Source organism: Pantherophis guttatus, chromosome 1 (assembly GCF_059756535.1).
Source record: "Pantherophis guttatus breed Tessera chromosome 1, ASM5975653v1, whole genome shotgun sequence".
Taxonomy (NCBI): domain Eukaryota; kingdom Metazoa; phylum Chordata; class Lepidosauria; order Squamata; family Colubridae; genus Pantherophis; species Pantherophis guttatus.
This window is the reverse complement of record NC_142063.1, coordinates 269,513,291-269,532,791: the sequence shown is the minus strand read 5'-3', so window position 1 is coordinate 269,532,791 and position 19,501 is coordinate 269,513,291. Positions and strand designations below refer to the sequence as shown.

At 37.3% G+C, this 19,501-nt stretch overlaps 2 protein-coding genes across 2 annotated transcripts in view; both read right to left on the bottom strand.

Moving 5' to 3' along the window:
* Positions 1 to 3,940, bottom strand: part of LOC117672077 (solute carrier family 22 member 2-like) — a 34,697-nt gene extending 30,757 nt beyond the window's left edge. The window contains exons 1-2 of the mRNA XM_034428527.3: positions 3,548 to 3,940; positions 407 to 1,362 (exon numbers count right to left, since the gene is read on the bottom strand). Coding sequence (XP_034284418.1) covers positions 407 to 820 — 414 coding nt within the window. The 5' untranslated portion in view covers positions 821 to 1,362; positions 3,548 to 3,940. The remainder of the gene's footprint in view (positions 1 to 406; positions 1,363 to 3,547) is intronic.
* An 8,324-nt stretch (positions 3,941 to 12,264) lies between these two features.
* IGF2R (insulin like growth factor 2 receptor) overlaps positions 12,265 to 19,501 on the bottom strand; it is an 84,615-nt gene continuing 77,378 nt past the window's right edge. Inside the window, exons 45-48 of the mRNA XM_034428528.3 lie at positions 18,235 to 18,421; positions 17,300 to 17,452; positions 16,404 to 16,473; positions 12,265 to 14,028 (exon numbers count right to left, since the gene is read on the bottom strand). Coding sequence (XP_034284419.2) covers positions 13,612 to 14,028; positions 16,404 to 16,473; positions 17,300 to 17,452; positions 18,235 to 18,421 — 827 coding nt within the window. The 3' untranslated portion in view covers positions 12,265 to 13,611. The remainder of the gene's footprint in view (positions 14,029 to 16,403; positions 16,474 to 17,299; positions 17,453 to 18,234; positions 18,422 to 19,501) is intronic.

The following is a 19,501-nucleotide window of genomic DNA, read 5'->3' as shown; positions in this document are numbered from 1 at the left end:
TTTTAAAAAAAGCCTCTGATGATCGCGCGGCTCAGCTGGGATCGTCAGAAGCTTTTCAAAGCATTTTTTTCTGCAACCTCTTGGCCGAAGAGGTGGTAAAAAAAATGCTTTGAAAAGTCTCTGATGATCCCAGCTGAGTTGCCTGATCGGCAGAGGCTTTTTAAAGCATTAGAAAAATGCTTTGAAAAGTTTAAAAAAAAAAAGTTGGCCACGCCCACCCAGTCACATTACCATCACCACCACCAAGCCACGCCCACAGAACCGGTAGTAACAAATTTTACATTTCACCCCTGGAGAAATGCATTTATCTTCTTGTTGAATAAATCCAAGTGGAAAAACATGACACACGGCATATATTTTTAAAACAAAATTTTATATTAGATTTTAAACAACTGCAAGACCTTACCTCAGTCACAATGGATATGACTGAAGCATCATAAACCCAGCCATCTTGACAAGTGGTCACAAGGAGGCTCCTGTTCTCCAGACTGGTGAAGTCTTCCAGGGGATTTGTACAGCTCAGCCCACTTTCATTCCAGTTGACGTTGTATCGCATGCATTGAGGGGTGAAAGTATCCTCTTTGGATGTCCCTTTTGGAACGGTGTGATTCAGTTCATCTTCAAGAGTCCAGCCACACCGGTTGCTTAATTCAGTAACTCCTGGAGTCCGACAACGGTGCTCTGGTATAAACCCTAGGAAAACAACTCCTACATAGACTGGGGCGAAGGCAACTGAGAGAAAGCAAACAAGGAAAAAGACCTTTTTCTGGAAGAAGTCAAATTCCCCAATGTGTTCCAAAAGATCATCAAAGTCGGGCATTTTGGATGAAGGCTGAGTCAATTGCAATCCAGTATTTAATTGTACTGAGAAGAGAGGTGCTTATACAACAAGGCATTTAGCCCCAAGATAAAGAGTTAATTTATGAATGATTAAGCCATCCATTGCAATTTTTATAGATGTTTCACCAGAGGGAAGATTATCTCAGTAAGCTTCAAATATCTTTAGTGGCTTGTTTGACTTATTTAGCAGACAATCAGGTTTGATAATAAACTTCTATGAAGTATTCTAGAGATCATGATTTCTCTGGCTTGTTGTGGGTAAAAAATCAGCTGGAACCAAATGAACAATCTGAATTTATTCATCAAGGCAAATATCAGTGTGAATACCAGTAGTGCAATCAACAAACCTCTGGTGGAGAGTAAAGTTTCTTTCTCTTGCTTCACTAGATTATTTGTCCAGCGTTGGACACTCTTGTATAATCATGTACTCTGCATTCCATAGTACATTTCTTCAAATGTTGTCCCTAATTTACCCTGTAATGAATATTCTAGGAAAAACCCATCATGCGATAGACTGGCAATCTGGAGAGAGGTACAAGGATTCTGTTACAATTTGACTTTCAGAGCTATTCAACAGAGCTATCAGCTACTTGTTAATACTCTGGGTTAGTACAATTTTACAGTAATACTTCCATTATTATTTTTTGAAAGCCCGAACAACATATACACAAATCACATACATACTGTATAATATGGACACTGTGTGAGTGTGTATCTGTGTATACATACATAGATTTCCTAATAAGGAAGTATGTTTAGGATCCTAATTGATTCACGGATCTTCTAACTTCTGAACTACCTAAGTCAACAAAGACATGATGAATCTCCATTGCTTAATTTCCAACATTTTTATTTAGCACATGCTAACAAATCTAAGTAATACCATTTGACTTTCTACAATCAGAATCTTACTACCACAGCAGACAGTATTAATACTTTTTCCGAAAACATATCTTCATTTTTCATTAACTATTGCATAATTTAGCACACCTCTAAAAATACTCTCCTATTTCATTTATTCATACATATATTTCAAAACAATGTTTTCCTATTTAATAGCAGCTTAATATAATTTCAGGCATACTAATTAAACAGAAATATTTAAGTTATTTTAAAAATGAGTATATATCTTAATGGTTTTTCCTTACCCGATTTTCATTTAAACCCAGTTGTGGCCATGAATAATCGATACTGCAACTTTTTTACCCTTTATAAACATTTTTCAAATCTAGCAGTCAGTTTTGTGCTATTTTTCATGTAGACAATATCCAGATTGGCATATTTGTTTCTTTGACACTAATTCCACAAAATGCTCCATTTGTTTGTTTATTGCATTTGCATCCTGTCATATCTGCCAAGATGCCCAGTCATTTACAACTACAGTTTACAGTGAAGTAAACAGCAAGTAAAGCAAAAGTAAAAAATAATAATAATAATCATGAATTGTACAGTGCCTTCATTAGATGGCATTTGCCCAAACTGTATCAGCTCATTCAGAGAGTGTAAGGGAGTTGAACTGGTAGCTAAGAGCCCTGGGAAAGCAGACGGCTCCCATTTATACCCTTTAAAACGTTCTCCCAAATTCTGAAAAACAGTCCCAATTCATGCTTTTGAAATTCACTGGCAAAATTGCTACATTTTGGTAGTGTAATTTGGGGGATTTTGAACAAAAAAAAGATTGGGGGATGTTTTAGGTGCAGAAATGGAAAATGATTGCTTCCTGAGGCCACCTGACCTCATTTTATTTTTATTTTTTTTGGAAACAAAATCAGCTATTTTGCCATAATTTTCACATCTCAAAGTATTGGGGACTGCACATAGTCTACAGGTTGTACACCCCTCATTCAACGTATTAATTTTCACTTTATTCCAAGTAATGTCTTATTTTAAAAAATTGATTGTTTACCACCTAAGTTTTTTTATCATGAATGGTTGATAGGATTGTTAATAGAATGTCATTGGAAGTGACATCCCTTGAAAGACTGCAATCCTGTCTCCCACCCCCATAGCTCCCTTTAAGACAAAGATACTCAGTTCTTTTAACCAATCTTCATAGGATTTTGTTTCCAAGTTTTTCACCCCTTTCAGCGTTCTTTAGGCTGTTACATTGCCTTTTCACTTTATAAAGTAAGAAAAAACATAACCTCTCATTCCACCCCCTCCAATTAAAGCTGGCAAGTGTATTTTTTCCAGCTTTTTTTCTCAAAAGCAAAACTCCAAGTAAAAATGCAGCAGTTATTGATCAGATATCATCATTTCTATCCATGTTGAAATATAGTTCCATTAGATTAAATTGCAATATTATACATCTAAACCTCAAACTGATCATATGTAACACGTTTATTGGAACTGTTGTGTAAAATGTATAAATGTATAATAAAATGTATGCACATATACACATCTGTGAGAAGCAGTTTTATGTAATTTTGTTGTAATTATATTTATTCTTTTCCCTTTTAGTATTCTTTTCTCTTTATTATTTAGTCGTAATCATAATTTAACATGCATGTTAAATTTTATCTAAAACTATATATTCTTACATTCAAAATTTCTTAGATGTAAAAAGATAACTTTTAATAAAACAGACTTGGTTAGTTAAATCTACCTTGAATCAATAAAAAAATTGACAATCTTTTGCTTCTTTTAAAGGAAAAACAAGGTTAGGGGAAAGAGAGAAAGATTTCTGACCTCCTGTTTGGATACTTACCTGTTTGAGTAGTTTCTGATGTTCGACGGTATCAATTCCTTTCTTATAGTGATTTTTCGCTCCTTCCACTTGCTTTACACAGATATTTCTGCAACTAAACTGAAGCAATAATTTGAATTGCTTCCATTAGAAAATGGACGGCTGTAGATTTAAATCTACAGTATTTACTTCTCAACCAAGTTCTACTGTTTGGCTGAGTCAGGGAGAATTGCAGGGTCAAGGTATGAAGAGAGCTGCAATCCGGCCTGTTTGTTCATGTGTGGGGGTATGAGTGCTTATGTTCAAGAGAAGAGAGAAAGAGGGACCTTTTTTTTAGTGATGTGGAAGGTTCATCAAACAGCAGAGATTCCTACTGGTTAAGGCGGAGGGACGATATATATTTTTGCCAATTTCACAGTCTCTGCAGCAGTTCCTCCCATGCTGGGTCAGAGAGTTTGTCATAACCCTGGAGTACATTTGTAAGAGACCCAGAGAGAATGAAAAAGGTAAATTGAGAAAATCATCTTCCTCCAAATCTGCAGGTAGGAAATTTTCATGATTATCATTGTTGTTGCTGTCTTTTGGACACACTTGGTTCCATCAATGTCCTTCCTAAAATCCAACTCCCCAGAATTGGATGCCATGTTTTAGACATCGCCTGACCAACACAAAATAGAAAGCAGCTATTACCTCTCTTGATTTTGATCCTGTGCTTATGATGTTGCAGCTTAGAATTGCATCTTTCAAAAAAAAACCTGAATATTATATTTAATACGTATTCAGCCTGCAAGTTATTAAAATACCCAGAACCATTATTCATGTACTGCTATCCATTATGGTTTTCTCCACTTCTGCCATCTGATTTTTCTTTCACGTATGCATATGTCCCTCTTGAAATGCAGCTTGTTTGTTGCCCATTGTATGAGCTTGTCAATGTCCTGCTGAATTTTGATATTATTCTCTGTTGTTTGCCATGCTACTTTGGTGTCATCTGCAAATTTGATAATTGTGTTTTCTAACCCTCATCCAAATTATTTATGAACATGATCAGAGCCAAAATGGAACTGGACTGGAATTCAATTCAATTCTTACTTCTGAAGTTGAATCATCGATATACTAGGATGATAGTTCAAGTAGTTTTATACCCAACTAATAGCAGTTTAGAGTCAATTTGGTACAAAGGTTAAGGCACCATGCTAGAAATCAGGAGCCTGTGATTTCTGGTCCTACCTTGGACACAACGCCGGCTGGATGACTTCGGGCCAGTCACTCTCTCTCAGCCCTAAGAAGGGGACTATGGCAAGCCACTTCTGAAATCTTGTCAACAAAACTGCAGGAACTGGTCCAGGCAGTTGCCAGGAGTAAACACTGACTTGAAGACACACACACAAACACAATGGTAGCATTATCCAGTCCACGTTTTACTCTTATCTATCAGGGTTTCATGGAAAAATGTCAAATGCACTTTGGCCACCGTATTCTGTTGGTCAGCAAAACGAGGCAATCTGTGGGAAAAGAGGTCAGGTTATTTTGAGTGGAATATTTAGTTGGATTATCAGGTTCACCACAGAAATTCATTAAAGGCCTTTGACACCATTGCAACTACCTTCTATTCTAAAAACTGTGTTTTAAAACAGATAACTACTAAAAATGCAATGTGGTACAACATAAATATAAACTGAAGATCTGATGGCTATATGAGCAGATTGGCTCATATAGCCATCAGATTCACAAACAATTAGTGTTTGTCAGTGTGTATCATTACTGGGAAGACATGATAACAAGGTCAGCCAATGAATAGGCATAGCAACTAGGTCAGCCAATGAGATCTGCTCTGCTGAATTGAAACTGAAACTGAAAGGAGCCTGGGCATGGCTCTGTATTAAATTCTGAGCTCTAAAGCTGCAGACCAGTCTGCTGTATTCTGCTTGTGTTTTGCTTGTAACTGCTACTGGTATTGTACATTTATGTTCATGTGTTATATTGTATATAAAGAGAAGTTAATGAATCCTGCTGAATCAGTTACTCTGTGTGTGCTTTCTGAATGTTTGATTTCTGCAACAAACTCTTGACAGTGTTTTCATTTATCATTGTTCCTTTTGCCATCTAGCCATACCCACAATTTTAGATTACTACCTTGCAGTCTACACTTCTGAGGGTTATCTATTAGCTCTATTTCCAATACTTGTGCCTATTGCTTCCAAATATTTAAAGCTATACATTATTTGCTAATTTTATATTTGGGTGAATGTATGACCTTCTTAATGTTACTGACTCTAATCTTTCTTCAATTTTCCTTCTTTTCAGTAAAAATAAAAAAGATAGAAGAAATAACAGTAAGATACTGTAGGAAGTTAGCACCCACCCCTTTCCTAGAAGAATGAAATATTTTAGGAAATATTAAAAAAGGCAGAATATTATGTTTCCCTGGATGAGAAATGTTTCATTTTAAAAACGAAGCAGCTCCCATCTTCCTGCCCCCACCCTTTGTCAGTGGGCCAGAGACAGAAACTCAATCTTTGTCAATGGACCATCATCTGCAACACAATAGGACCCATCTAGCAACAGAAACTAACACAATAGGACTCATCTAGCAACAGAAACTCACCACATGGCACCTGGGAAGATTACATCAGCCAGCAAGGCTAGCTAAGACCCCCACCCCCTGGGAGTCTGACAACCAATCAGGATACTCTTTCTAGGCCCCAGGAAGTTCAAAGCCAGAGAGGGCATAAAACCCGGGGACTTGCTGCATCTCGGCCCTTTTCTGTTCAGGAACTCAAATCATGTGATCCTGTCCACCATTAAACCATCTTTCCAAGCAGTCTCCATGTTTCCAGTGTCTTTTTCCCCACTTGGAACTGAACTCAGAAGGATATTTCTTTCTACAATACGAGAAGGTTATATGTGGACATTGACATCATTCAGATCTCCCATAAAATTATGTGAGTAAGGAATCATTATTGCACAAAAAAAATCCTCCATACTAATAATTTATAGCATCACCCAACCATCCTTATGTTGATATAACTCATAATAGACCCATAGAATGTAACAATTATATGGGACCTTAGTGATCTAAACAAATGTAGGAATTCACTACTGTATAACCACAATGACAACAAAGTTACCTCATAAATATGGGTACAGGGATGTTCTACAGTAGCAAATTTTTTATCTTATGGCCTGGCGACCTCAGAAGTCTCCAATTTACTAATAACACTGACCTGCCACTTTCTAGATGATGACAGCCTCCTGTTTCTACTTTCCACATTAAATCAAATATCAGAATAGAGTCGGAAGGGACCTTGGAGGTCTTCTAGTCCAGCCTCCTCCTCAAGCAGAAGATCCTGTACCATTTCAGACAAGTGACTGTCCAGTCTCTTCTTAAAAATGTCCAGTGATGAAGCACCCACAATGTCAATCATTGTGTAAACACATAGGGATTAATCAAGAAGGGTTTTTCAAATGGGAATTCTTTCAAGGGTTTTTGCAAAGGAACATGGAAAAGAAATGGGGAAATATATATCTCATAACATAGGCCCCAAGATAATCCCTGTTGAAAATTGACACTTACTTGCTATAGGGCCAGGCTACCTGCTTTTTCAGGTACCACTTTTTAAGTGAAAATTTATTCACTGATTTAGGATAGATTATGTGCTCTCCTAATTTCTTAAGTGGTGGGGAAGCTGGAGAGCCAATGCTGACTATTCTAGGTTTTCTTTGGCTGGGAGAACTGCTTGTGCTATGTTTTGCAATTGCAAGTTGCTGTTCTTGATTTATTTGAGATCAGATGGGGACTGCAAGAGGGAAGAGAGAGGAAGAAGCTCCCGTTGCATAAGCTAAACACTAGTCAGCGCCCAGCAAATTTGGCCCTATAGACGGCTGCTTTTCCTGTCCTCAGAAGGCTAGTAGAGACTTTGCCTCCATCACTGAAAACTATTCTTCTCTGACTAGAGTATTGTTGTGACAATGAATTCTATGAGCCAGGGATCAGAATATCAGAATTAATGAAGAAGGCTTTTTAATACAGGAAATCTTTTCATTTGCAATGAAATCCCTGCACAAACACTGTGCGAGGTACTTTATATGGAAATATGCATTACACAACATAGGCCCAAGGGTGAGGCGCTTCTTTATCATGATTGCCAAAAAATGCTAACATAGAGAAAGAGACTTAAAACAAATAGTGTAAGCTTTAAAGTAGACTTACCTGGTTTTTAAGTTCTTAAAAAGGAAGAGACTCCACCCACCCCTCCCCAATATTTTGCTCAAAAGCACGAAGAAAAATATACAACCTCGCTCTGTGCCTGATATGGTTCCCTCAGTTTCTGGGTCATTGCTCCATCTCTGGGTTTTTCACCCATTTCCAACATCAAGAAGAGGTGACAGCCCATAAGGCATTGCCCATCTCTGCTGCATTAGAACTGAGATAATGTGCAAAGTCACATTTCTCAGGCTTCCTCTGAAGGAGAAAAGCTGATCGAAGAGGTAGCTTGGCCTTCAGTTTGCTAAAAAGAACTAGCCTGATGCAAAGAAGCATAAGGATAGCAACAGGTTATACAGTATGATAAAGCAGAAGGGGAACACCTGGGAAGAGATGTGAGAACACTTATGGACATTTTGTCTACTATGATTAGATAAGACAAAGATGGCTCTGGGTGCCAAGGGAAGGGTGCTGTTGCTATGAACCATTATCTGACCAAGCTCTGTAAATTGTTTCTCCTTCCTTGCCCAATGAGCAGAACAATGTATTTTCCCTCTGTGCAGTTACAATAAACTTGGCTGAAAGCAGTGAGTGGGGCCTCCACTCAATAAAAAGAGTAAGGAGCTTGTTCTTCCTCTTCATCTCCTAATGAGAAATGAGAACTGGAAGGTATATTGCCAAAGTGCTGTGGTTAAAAATTAAACCATGATTATCAATTACTTTTGCAAGGAGGACACTGGGAAAGGTCAAGAACAAACTCTGTTGTATATAACCTACTGACATCTGCTACAGAGCGGCTTGGTTTTTTAAGCACCTCTTTTAAAGTAGAAATGTACTCACAGTTTTAAGAAAGATTGTAGCTCTCCTAATTTTCTAAGCAGTGGAGAGCCAAAGCTGGCTGTTTTAGGTTTTCTTTGGCTGGGAGAATTGCTTGTATTATGTTTTCCATTTGCAAGTTGTTGTTTTGCTTGAGATCATATGGTGACTGCGAAGTGGGGGGTGGGAGAAAGAAACTCACATTGGGTGATCTAACTATTGCTCAGCTCCCAGCAGATTTGCCCCTATAGACCTCTTCTTACTGTTCTCAGAAGGCCATTAGAAACTCCACCTCCCTCACTGAGAGCTATTGTTCTCTATTTGTCTATTGTTGCAACAATGATTTTTCCAAGCAAGGGTCTGCAATAATGTACTGTAATCACCACTTCAGACAAGCAAGCATTCCAGATCATTGAGTACAGAGATACATTTAGAGTGTTATTAGTATCTCTATCATATCCCAGAATCCAGGTTTTTGGCAAGACTTTCTAGCAGTGCTATAAAGGGGATTTCATCATGAAATCTTAAGAAGAAAATAACCGCAAATAAGGAAGCAATAACTGAAAATACAAATGCATGACAAAGGGAAAGTACATAAAGGTTGACAATCCTGCTACAGAAACGAAGGGGCTGTAATCCATGAAAATGCATGCAGTATTTAATAATGTTAGTCTTTAAGGTGCTGCAAGATTCATACTATGATAGAATCCTAACTGGGTCATTGAATCCAACCTACAATCTATTAATGAAATTACCTGATTTTAAAAAAGGAAGATTATAACCTGGCAAAATGTGGACTTGCAAATCCACACTGACTCCTTGTCAGAACCATATTGTTCAAGGTGAATATTTATCATATTTATATCCCGAGGCAATGCTTGAAGGACTCTTGGAGATTCATTGTTAAACGGTCCTCAGAGGTTCATGAAAAAATAAACCAGTGAAAAACCTTGTTTATCTAAAGAAAGTTGGAATAGGAAATATCAGATAGTTGAATGCCATTAAAAATAAATTTTGAGACTTTTTATAACATACAATTTATAAATGTGGTAAACAACATATATATATATTATATATATATATATATATATATATATATATATATATATATATATATATATATATATATATATATATATATATATATATATGCTATATATCAAGTATGCTATATAGTGAATCAGATACCATTCATCAGTTATGGATTAACCCTCTTTTACTTGAATAGTAGTTACAATAATTCATTATTCAAATGTGTAACATCAGATATTTTTGTTTTGCTTTTGATAAAAGTTATCACCTTTACCCACAAGCATTAAAAAAAATCGGGATAAATAACCAGACACCCCTCAATTGCCTTTTGTTTCATTGGGATCTTTTTTAACTCTGAGAATTTAGAAAGATGTTTAACCAGAGATCTGGATAAATGCCATCCAACCCTTAGTCTTTAATTTCTCCACTGCTTCCTGTTGGATGGTGTTATAAGATCAAACTATTTTTTCCACAGGTAAATAATCAAGGAGCACAAACGACAGAGTGACATTAGCTATTTCAGTCAGAGAAAATTCATCAGAAATACCTGGATAGTGGGATGTGTTATTTTTGTATAGATAGTTGTCTAGAAACTGATGAAGTTTGCCATGTTATGCACTTTGGATCCTATGAAATTGTGACAAATAAGTAGATTCCTTTGCAGAAAATATTTCCTGTTGCATCTATAGATCAATGCAGATATACTTAAATGTCCATAGAGGAGTATAGGAATAGTCTGAAAGAAGGAATGCAAGATCAGTTCCATAAACCTCAGTTTAACCCTGAGAGGGAGGATAGCGAGAGAAATCTAAGATTGCTCTATCTAGATTCTCTCTGGTGTAATGGAGTGGGGGTGGGGGTGCTGAACTTCTGCAAAAATAAAATATAATTCCATGAGTCCTTGCAGAGTCTGTTTTCTGGTCTGGTCTGGTCTGCCTTGAAGTCTGACCATATTCCTAATTCCAAACCTGGTACCTTAGTGCAAATTATTGTGGTTTGAAGTCAGCAGTCTTGACAGCATCACTGAGTATAGACATGTGCTGCTGTTATTAAATCCTACTTTTGAATTTAGACTGCAGTTGAATTCACCCATATTGTTTTGTGAGGTTTGTTAGAAAAGTTATGGATTCACTTCAAAAAGAAAAGCTTGGAACATGCAGGGGAACAAAAATAGCATCCATTTGAAATTCCTTAAAAAGAAGCTAATTTTCCTGTCCATGGCTACAGAACAATCCCAGAAAAAGATATACAGGTAGTTCTTGACTTATGACCAGAATTGAGCCCAAAATTTCTGTTGATAAACGAGACATTTGTTTTGTCCCATTTTAACTTTCTTGCCACAGTTGTTAAGTGAATCACTGCAGTTGATAAGTTGGTAATCCGTTTGCTACTTGGCTTGCCCATTGACTGTCAGGTCGCAAAAGATTATCACGTGACCTTCAGACACAGCAACCTTCATAAATATGAACCAGTTGCCAAGCATCGGGATTTTGATCATGTGACTATAGGGATGCTGCAAAGGTCGTAACTGTGACCTTTTCAGTGTCATTGTTAACTTCGAACGGTGACTAAATGAGCTGTTGTAAGTTGAGGACTACCTTTATGCTACTGTACATGCATACCCACAGGCCTCCCAAAGAAATTTCTGGAATTTAATATCTAGTACTGTGTGGTCCAATTGGTCAATCTGTAGTTCAGTGCATTGGACGAACCAAGCTTGTGTGATTAAGTTTACAGTTCGGTAGGTTGCACAAATGCAGTTAGGATGAGTAAACCTAAGATAATGTGGTGTAACTATAACATACTCTAGAAAAAATAGATACGATACAGATTAAAATGGGGATCAATTTGTCTTTCTTGACAAACTGAGTAGGCTTCTACTCAATTTTCTTGAGTAGGCTTCTACCTACTTAAGCACTGCACTTAAGGGGGGGAGGAAACTTACACGGTGGCACAGTGGTTAGAGTGCAGTATTGCAGGCTACTTCTGACTGGCGGCTGCCTGCAATTTGGCAATTCAAATCACACCAGGCCCAAGGTTGACTCAGCCTTCCATCCTTCCAAGTTGAGTAAAATGAGGACCCAAATTGTTGGGGCAATAAGCTGACTCTACAAACCGCTTACAGAGGGCTGTAAAGCATTGTAAAGCGGTATATAAGTCTAAGTGCTATTGCTATTGCTGCAGTGCATGCCAGAAGCATGCTGTTTTTAACAACCCATCTCTGTATTAGACCTATAGTAACTCTAAACAGTACTTATATTTAAAGGCAACTTTGCAATTTTAAATGTAAAAGTATACTGAGTATTGCACGAGAGTATGCAGTCCTTCAAGTTTCCAATTCAGTACTAGTTTCAGCAGCCCCTTATCATTGTAGTTCTGCCTTTGAAAGACTATTTTCTAAGATTTACCTTAGTGCCCTTCATGTAACTGGAGAAGTCAGCATTTTATTTACTTACTAACATTTTATGCTGACCACCTCCCAACAAATCTGCCATATCGGTACTTGAAATGAACTTTTTCATACCATCCTTCTTTCACCCATTTTAACATTATCGTGGTTCATCACTATTTTGTAAGTTATTTGCATTCTGCATTAAGGCCTTTGGAAAGGTTTGGCCCTTGCTTGTTTGAAAACCGAGCATAATAAACATGCGAAGGCATGAAAAAACATGTACTACACAGATTCCTACAGAAACATAATTTAATTTTTATTTATTGAAATTCTTTAAACACTTTGTTACATCAAATCCAGGTACCAAGAGGAAGCCAATCTTAAGTACTCCAAGGCAAACAGTACAAGGTAGAAAGGAGGAATGAAGGAAGAGCCTCTGACCAGCCTAAATACTGGTGCACAGTTCTTAGAAACTCACATGTTGGCCATGAGCCTCTTAAAAAGCACTAAGATGCTAAATACTGCAAGAAGAACTTGTTCCATCTTTCCCTTAAGGTTAATTGTTGCAGCATGTAACAATGATGGAGTTCGGTGACAATATCCAAAGAGTTTTACCTTTCAAAGGAAATGCACCTAGTACCAAAACCTTAGTGTGCCCATGTTCTGCAAGGCTGCGGCTTTAAAACAGCGATAAAAAATTGTAGGGCAATAAAGCTGATACGCTAGTTTGATCTGGAATTAGTTGGCAATTTCCCAAGAAGGAAAAAAAAATATTGTTTAAGCTTCTGATGAGAGACAGCATTCGGAAAAAGGTACACGTGTTTTTTCATCACAACAACAGTTGGCGAGAAAAAGCTACAAGCATTAGTATCTAACCTGAAAGGGTCTTTGGGAAAGGGCATACTCTATTATTTTTTGCCCAGCTAATGTTGAAGGATAGCACTGGGTTGCTATACCAACAGTCTTGTAAACACTGATGAACGACATTATATGACTGGTACCAAAAAACAGACTTAACATGCAAAGGACAGCCACAGCTCAAGGCTAAAGCTATAGGATTTATATCTTCCAGCTAAAACATTTTTCAAATCAAATCAAATCATTTTAATTGAATAAGATTACAGAAATCAAATATACAGGCAAATTCAAGATACAGACCAGCTCCAAGATGTACACCAAAGAAACCCAACCTAATGAGATGGGTGAATCTACAGAAGAAAATACCCTGCCTGCAGGAAGAACAAATTTTTTTTCAGTGAACCTGAGTAGTGAGAGCAATAAATATAAAGTGTGTTAAAATGCAAGTCTCACAATGAAGCGGAAAGGACTTCATTTGGATTTGAGCCCATCATTGTAAAATATGATAGTTTCTAAAACCTTCCCAAGGGATATGTGTGAGTGTTCTAGCTAAGGAGAATTATCTTTATTTCATTCATTGAATGCTAGAAACCCAGCTGTCACTAATCATTGTAAACAACTAGGACTGACCCTTTCTCCCCTTCCCTTGAAACAATCCCTTGCTAAAGGCATCTGCAACTCAAGTCTTCGTTTTTTTGGTTGGAAGTGTTTTGCTGTCCCACCTTAATATATTTAATATACATATACACATAAGGAATTTTCATTAGGCACAATTGCAGGTTAAACGTTCAACAAGTCCTCATCACTATCATCATGGTATGATGCAATGTTCATGGAATTCTGCATTTCTTCTTGACCAAAAGTGGGGCTGGTTTTGCTATTCTTCCTTCCGTTAGGCAGAGCAGTTTTTCCACTGCCTGAAGGCTTATAAGCTTTGTTATGATAAGGCCTTCTAGTGCTGCTCAAGCCTCTTGAATCAACATCTTTTGCTGAATGAATCTTCACCTCTGGTATTGTCAATACTTCATCCTCGCTGTCCATGTCATCCACCGGAAGGGACATGAGGGTATCTGACATGGCTGCCTTTCGTGCTACGTGGCCATTTATGTGTGCTTCGTTTCCTGAACTGTGATTGGGTGTAGCTACTTCTTCCATGAGCCATTCTGTTTCATTCTCATTTACTTCTTCAGTATTTATCTGTTAAGTCCAAGGACACACAGGTAGTGAATGGTATTAAAAACATGATAATTTAGTTTACTGAAAAGCAAGGTATGTCTGATTTTGGAGAACTATATTCAACAAAATAAGCGTTTTGCAGTTTCAATTCTTTTACTAGAGAGAATCAGGAACAAACAATGGGAAAACCTTTGCCTGAGATCTTGAAAAGCATCTGCTCAGGTTATATGGATCACTGGGCAAAGAACACAGTGCTTTATGGATCTCTTCAGTGGTGCTCAAATATCTGTGAACCCCTTTGAATGTTCAATAGTTTTGCAAAAATATGACCTAAAACGTGATGTATTCTTCACACAAGTCCTGAAACTAGATAAAGAAAGGTCAATTAAACAAATGAGTTTTACTATACTTGTTCATATATTTATTGAGGAAAATTATCCAAAACTACATATTTCTGTGTGGCAAAAGTATGTGAAGCTCTAGAAATATAAATTCATTTAAAGGGGAAATTAGAGTGATCGTGATCAGATGTGAATGTGGGAAGTCCTTCCTTAAAGAACAGAATTCTGGGAATCCACTATCAAAGTCTAATCTTTATGATACAGATACGTAGAAATATGTAATAGCTAGAACAAAGGAGACCTCTGAAGTCCTCTGAAAAACAGCTGATTCTCAACAGACTAGAGGGGGTTACAAGGCTATTTCCAAAGGGTTTGGACTCTGGTAAGGCAGATTGTGTACAAATGGAGGCAACTCAATTCTACCCTCCCCAAGAGTGTTTGATCCACTAAGCTCACACCAAGAGCAAGGTGTATAATATACTGGAAGCTTTCAAAGAATCCCAGGTAATGTTTTAGAAACTGAGGGTCTCTTTTTCATTGATAAATGGCAGTGTTCGTGAAACCATCATCAAGAAAACAATGAAGAATAATGGTGTGCATGGCAGGATTGCAAAGAGAAAATTACTTCTCTCCAAAAAGAATATTGCTGCCCATCTACAGTTTGCAGAAGACCTGAATATGACAGAAAGCTATTGGAAGAACGTTCTGTGGATGGATGAGACTAAAACAGGTTTTTGTTTTTTGCCTTGAATGAAAAACATTCTGTTGGTGAAAGGCAAACACTGCATTCCAGCACAAGAACCTTGTCTCATCTGTGAAACACGGTGATGGCAATATCATGGTTTGGGCCTGCTTTGCTGCTTTTTGACTAGGATGGCTTGCCATTATTGTTGGAACTATGAATTCTGAATTATTGTATGGCCAACTCTAAGGAAAATGTAAGGATATGTGTCCCAGAATTGAAACTTAAGAGAAAGTGGATCATGCAGCATGACAACAGCTGAAAACACACGTCATAAAACCAAAGAATGATTAAATCAAAAGAAAGTTAATGTATTGAAATGGCCAAGTCAAAGTCCATACCTTAATCTAATAGAAATGTGGAAAAACCTGAGAGAACAATTCATGTGAAGAAGACCCCAACATCTCTGAGTTGAAGCTATTCTGTATGGAGGAATGGACTAAAATTCCTCCAAGCTGATGTGCAGGACTGATTAACAGTTATCAAAAAATGTTTAATTGCACTTATTGCTACCCAAGGAAAGCATACCAGTTACTGAAAGCAAAGGTTCATGTACTTTTACCAATAGTTTTGAATCATTTCTTTCAATAAATAAACAAATATATATATTTGGCTTATTTATTTATTTGAGTTTTCTTTATCTGGTTTTAGGACTTGTATGGAAAACAGATCGTGTTTTACATCAAATTTATGCAGAAATATTGAAAATTCAAAAGGATTCCCAAAGTTTTACGCACCACATTATTTGATTAAATACAAACAGCCTTGTTCCTACATAAAAGAATTTAGTTGTTTTCTACAGACAGGATGAGAAAGTTGTCACCTTCGCTTGCTAACTATATTTTCTAAGAATCTGGCATGGACACTGATAGGATGGCTTATATTTATAGTTCAGAAGGCCATCAGTTCCACAATGTGATCTAGAGGAATAGGCTGTAAACCTCTACACCTTCTCTTTCAAAAATCTGGCTGCTTCTCCATTTGGCCCTTATTCCTTTTAAATGACACACAGCCATGCTTTCAATATTTTCCTACAACCGTTCAAACATGAAGCTTTGGAGGAATGGAAATATTTTTATACAGTTCTTTCAAATACTGAACAATAGCCAAAAATCTCAACTGAAAGCTATCAATAAATAATGCTTAGTGAAGGTAGGGCAGATTGTAAATTTCATCCAATTATTTATACTTCATGTTTATATATAATTAAGTAGCGCTAATTTTAAACGGGATATAGCTCTGCACACAGTATAGTTATGATTACAATACAGAGCTGTAAGCAGAATATTTGATGCACTTATATAATAAAATACCTTAGTATATTTATAAGAAACATTTGATGATCTCCGACAGCAGTTGACTATCTTCTGCTTCATAGATTCTCTACGAAACAAAACATCAATGTTATACACTTTATATTCTGAGATAACGTAAGTTTGGGTGTCTTCTCAATAAAACAAGCCATTATCAAGTTGCAAATGAAAGGGGGAAAGAGGGATACCATGTTTGAAAAAATAAAGAAAGAAAGAAAGCCCACATGTCAAGGAATAGCACTGCAGGCTTTGAAGAGGACCCTGATGGCAGACTAGAGGCAGGAGGCAGTTTGGTTACAGTGGATGACAAAAGTGGGAATGACATGCTACTAGTAGCAAAGTTTTAACACCAATAGCAATTTCTAAAGATGCCTGTAGACATTAGCTCTTTCAAAAACACTTGTGCTTGATTTTTTAAAAATGAGGTGTGGTCTGATATCAGAATATTGACCGGTACTATTTTGTTGTGTGCTACTATAAGAGCTGTGGTGGCACGGTGGTTAGAATGCAGTATTGCAGCTAATTCTGCTCACTGCCAACAGTTCAGCAGTTTGAATCTCACCGACTCAAGGTTGACTCAGCCTTCCATCCTTCCGAGGTCTGTAAAATGAGGATCCAGATTATTGGGAGCAATATACTGATTCTGTAAACCGCTTAGAGAGGGCTGTAAATCACTAAGAAGTGGTATGTATGTCTAAGTGCTATTGCCATTTCTACTATCCTTTAAGAATAGTAATAATATTTAATGAAGAAACCGTTCTAGCACAGTTTTATGGGTGCTGGACATGTTGTTTTCAATGATACTCCAAGCTTTCTGGCTTTAAAACTTTTCCAAAATGTTATATTGGGGAGTTATTGCAACAGCAAAACATCTTGAGCATTCTCTTTTGTCCTACCTTCTTTCTTTTTTGTAAAGTAACAGGATCACAAGACATGCTGTGAGAATCACAAGAAGTAAACTCAATAGTGCTCCAACTGCTTGGCTTCTTCCTGAAAGGCCTTTAGAAAAATCTTCCACATACTTTCCATCATTTGTTGTTTCAGAGCTACTGCAAATGATTAAAGAAATGGGAATTTGAATTCAAAAGGTATCATCTGTTCTGCAAAAGCAGCCCTCCTGTTCTCTCTATTCTGTCCACTAGAATGGGTCTCTTTAACCCTTGGAAAGGTTTGGTGCAGAGAAGAAGAGACAAGTTAGCCTTACTCAGAGTACATATTTCTATTGTATTTCCCTGGACTCAGTTCATAAATGATCCTTGCAAACTTTTAATTAAATTTAATAATGTATAAAAAAAAACTCTGTTCAATTCTGAAACAAGAGATGAAGGTTGTATATCTTTCAATTATATTGTTTTTGTTTCCTAGTACGATTTGATAGCTTATTAATAACTTTGACTATCACTAAGTCAATCTAAGAATAAAGAATGAAGTGTATCTTTTTATTCTTGATGAATGTATTTTATTCTCCTTATGTACACTGAGAGCATATACACCTAAGACAAATTCCTTGTGTGTCCAATCACACTTGACCAATAAAGAATTCTATTCTATTCTATTTGGAAATGATTAACAACCATGTTCCAATACATTCCTGGAAATAGAATAAGCTATAATTATAAGTACTTTTTAAAAATTAATTATTTTAATCCTCCCATTTCAGAGGAGATTAATCAACTTCCAACCAAACAAGCAAAATTTCCCGGCATTGGTTTTTTTACTCAATTTTAAGAGACTGCCAGTCTCCAGAATGATTTTGGGTTACAATTAAAAAACAGACAAACAAACATGGAAGTAAGAATTAACAAGAATTATTCTCATGAAATTTACTTACACCAACTGGCAAACCGCCGAGGTGTACCAGGTGAATAAGTACTGGCAGTCCATTGATTCATGAAGAAATTCTGGGATGCCTTCTTCAGCATCTTTATCACAGTGGAAGACAATAGTTGAGGACACAGATTTTTGGGAATCTCTGCCACATGTGGAGTCAGAGACGAACACAAGATCCAAAACATCATCTGCAAAGGAAGAAAAAAAGATAAAAAATTCACAATCAATTGTTGGTTGTGGCTATTTTGTGGATATCTCAAAAGAGACATTCCCTAATTTTTGGGCTGTTAAGGTGACAGGGAAGAAATGTACTTTCAGTCTTGCAGGTTTCCACAAGATACAGCTGCTGGCCTACTTCCTCATTGTGTGCCTACTTATTCTGTTATAAATCCTTCCTCTCCAATCTCTTTCTTTGCCAGAGAGGGAAGAGGGAGTAAAAAATGGGGCCAAGCATAGGAGCAATTGCCTATTTAAAAAATCACTCCCCCCCTTCCCCCCCCCCAGAGCAGAGATTGCTTAAACAAGCAACTGGGGGGGGGGGGGGGAGAGGAGGAAACCCAATCAATTTCTGTGGGCAATCTCTCCTGTGCTTGACTACCATGTTTTCCTGAAAATAAGACCCTGTCTTATATTTTTTGAACCCTGAAATAAGTGCTTGGCCTTATTTTCAGGGAGGTATTATGATTTTGGGGCGTGTGGAGCAAGACGGGGGCTCCTCTTGCTGTCTTACCTGATTTCCAGCTGTTTCCCTAAACCTAACCAGAGGAAATGGCGGGGACCGACTGCGCATCCGGTTAAATATTTTCGGGGAGGGCTTATTTGCAGGGAGCACCTTATTTTAGCGCATGCGCTCAAAAGCGCAATTTGGCTTATCAGGGGATGTCCTTTTTTCAGGAAAATAGGTTATTATTTTTTAATAACTCCTCCCTTGTATTTCTTTCTATGTACTTTCCCCATTGTGTGCCTTACTCCCGTCTTCTCCAAGTTCTCTGCTCTGCAAGCAGGACGGGAGAAAGATCAAGCACAGAACAAGTCATACTAACTGTAAAGGCAATCACATGACTGAGGGACATTGTGAAGATTGTGAATATAGGCATTGGTCCTAAAGTTACTTTTTTCAGCGCCATCCTAACTGAATGGTCACTTAGCAGTTGCTAAGTGAGGACTACTTGTTCTTATTTATACAAAAAAGTTGCTAAATTCTCGCTTAGTAAATAATGTTGTTCTTGCCTCTCATGGAGGTGAGCTGGCAAATTAACACATTAAGT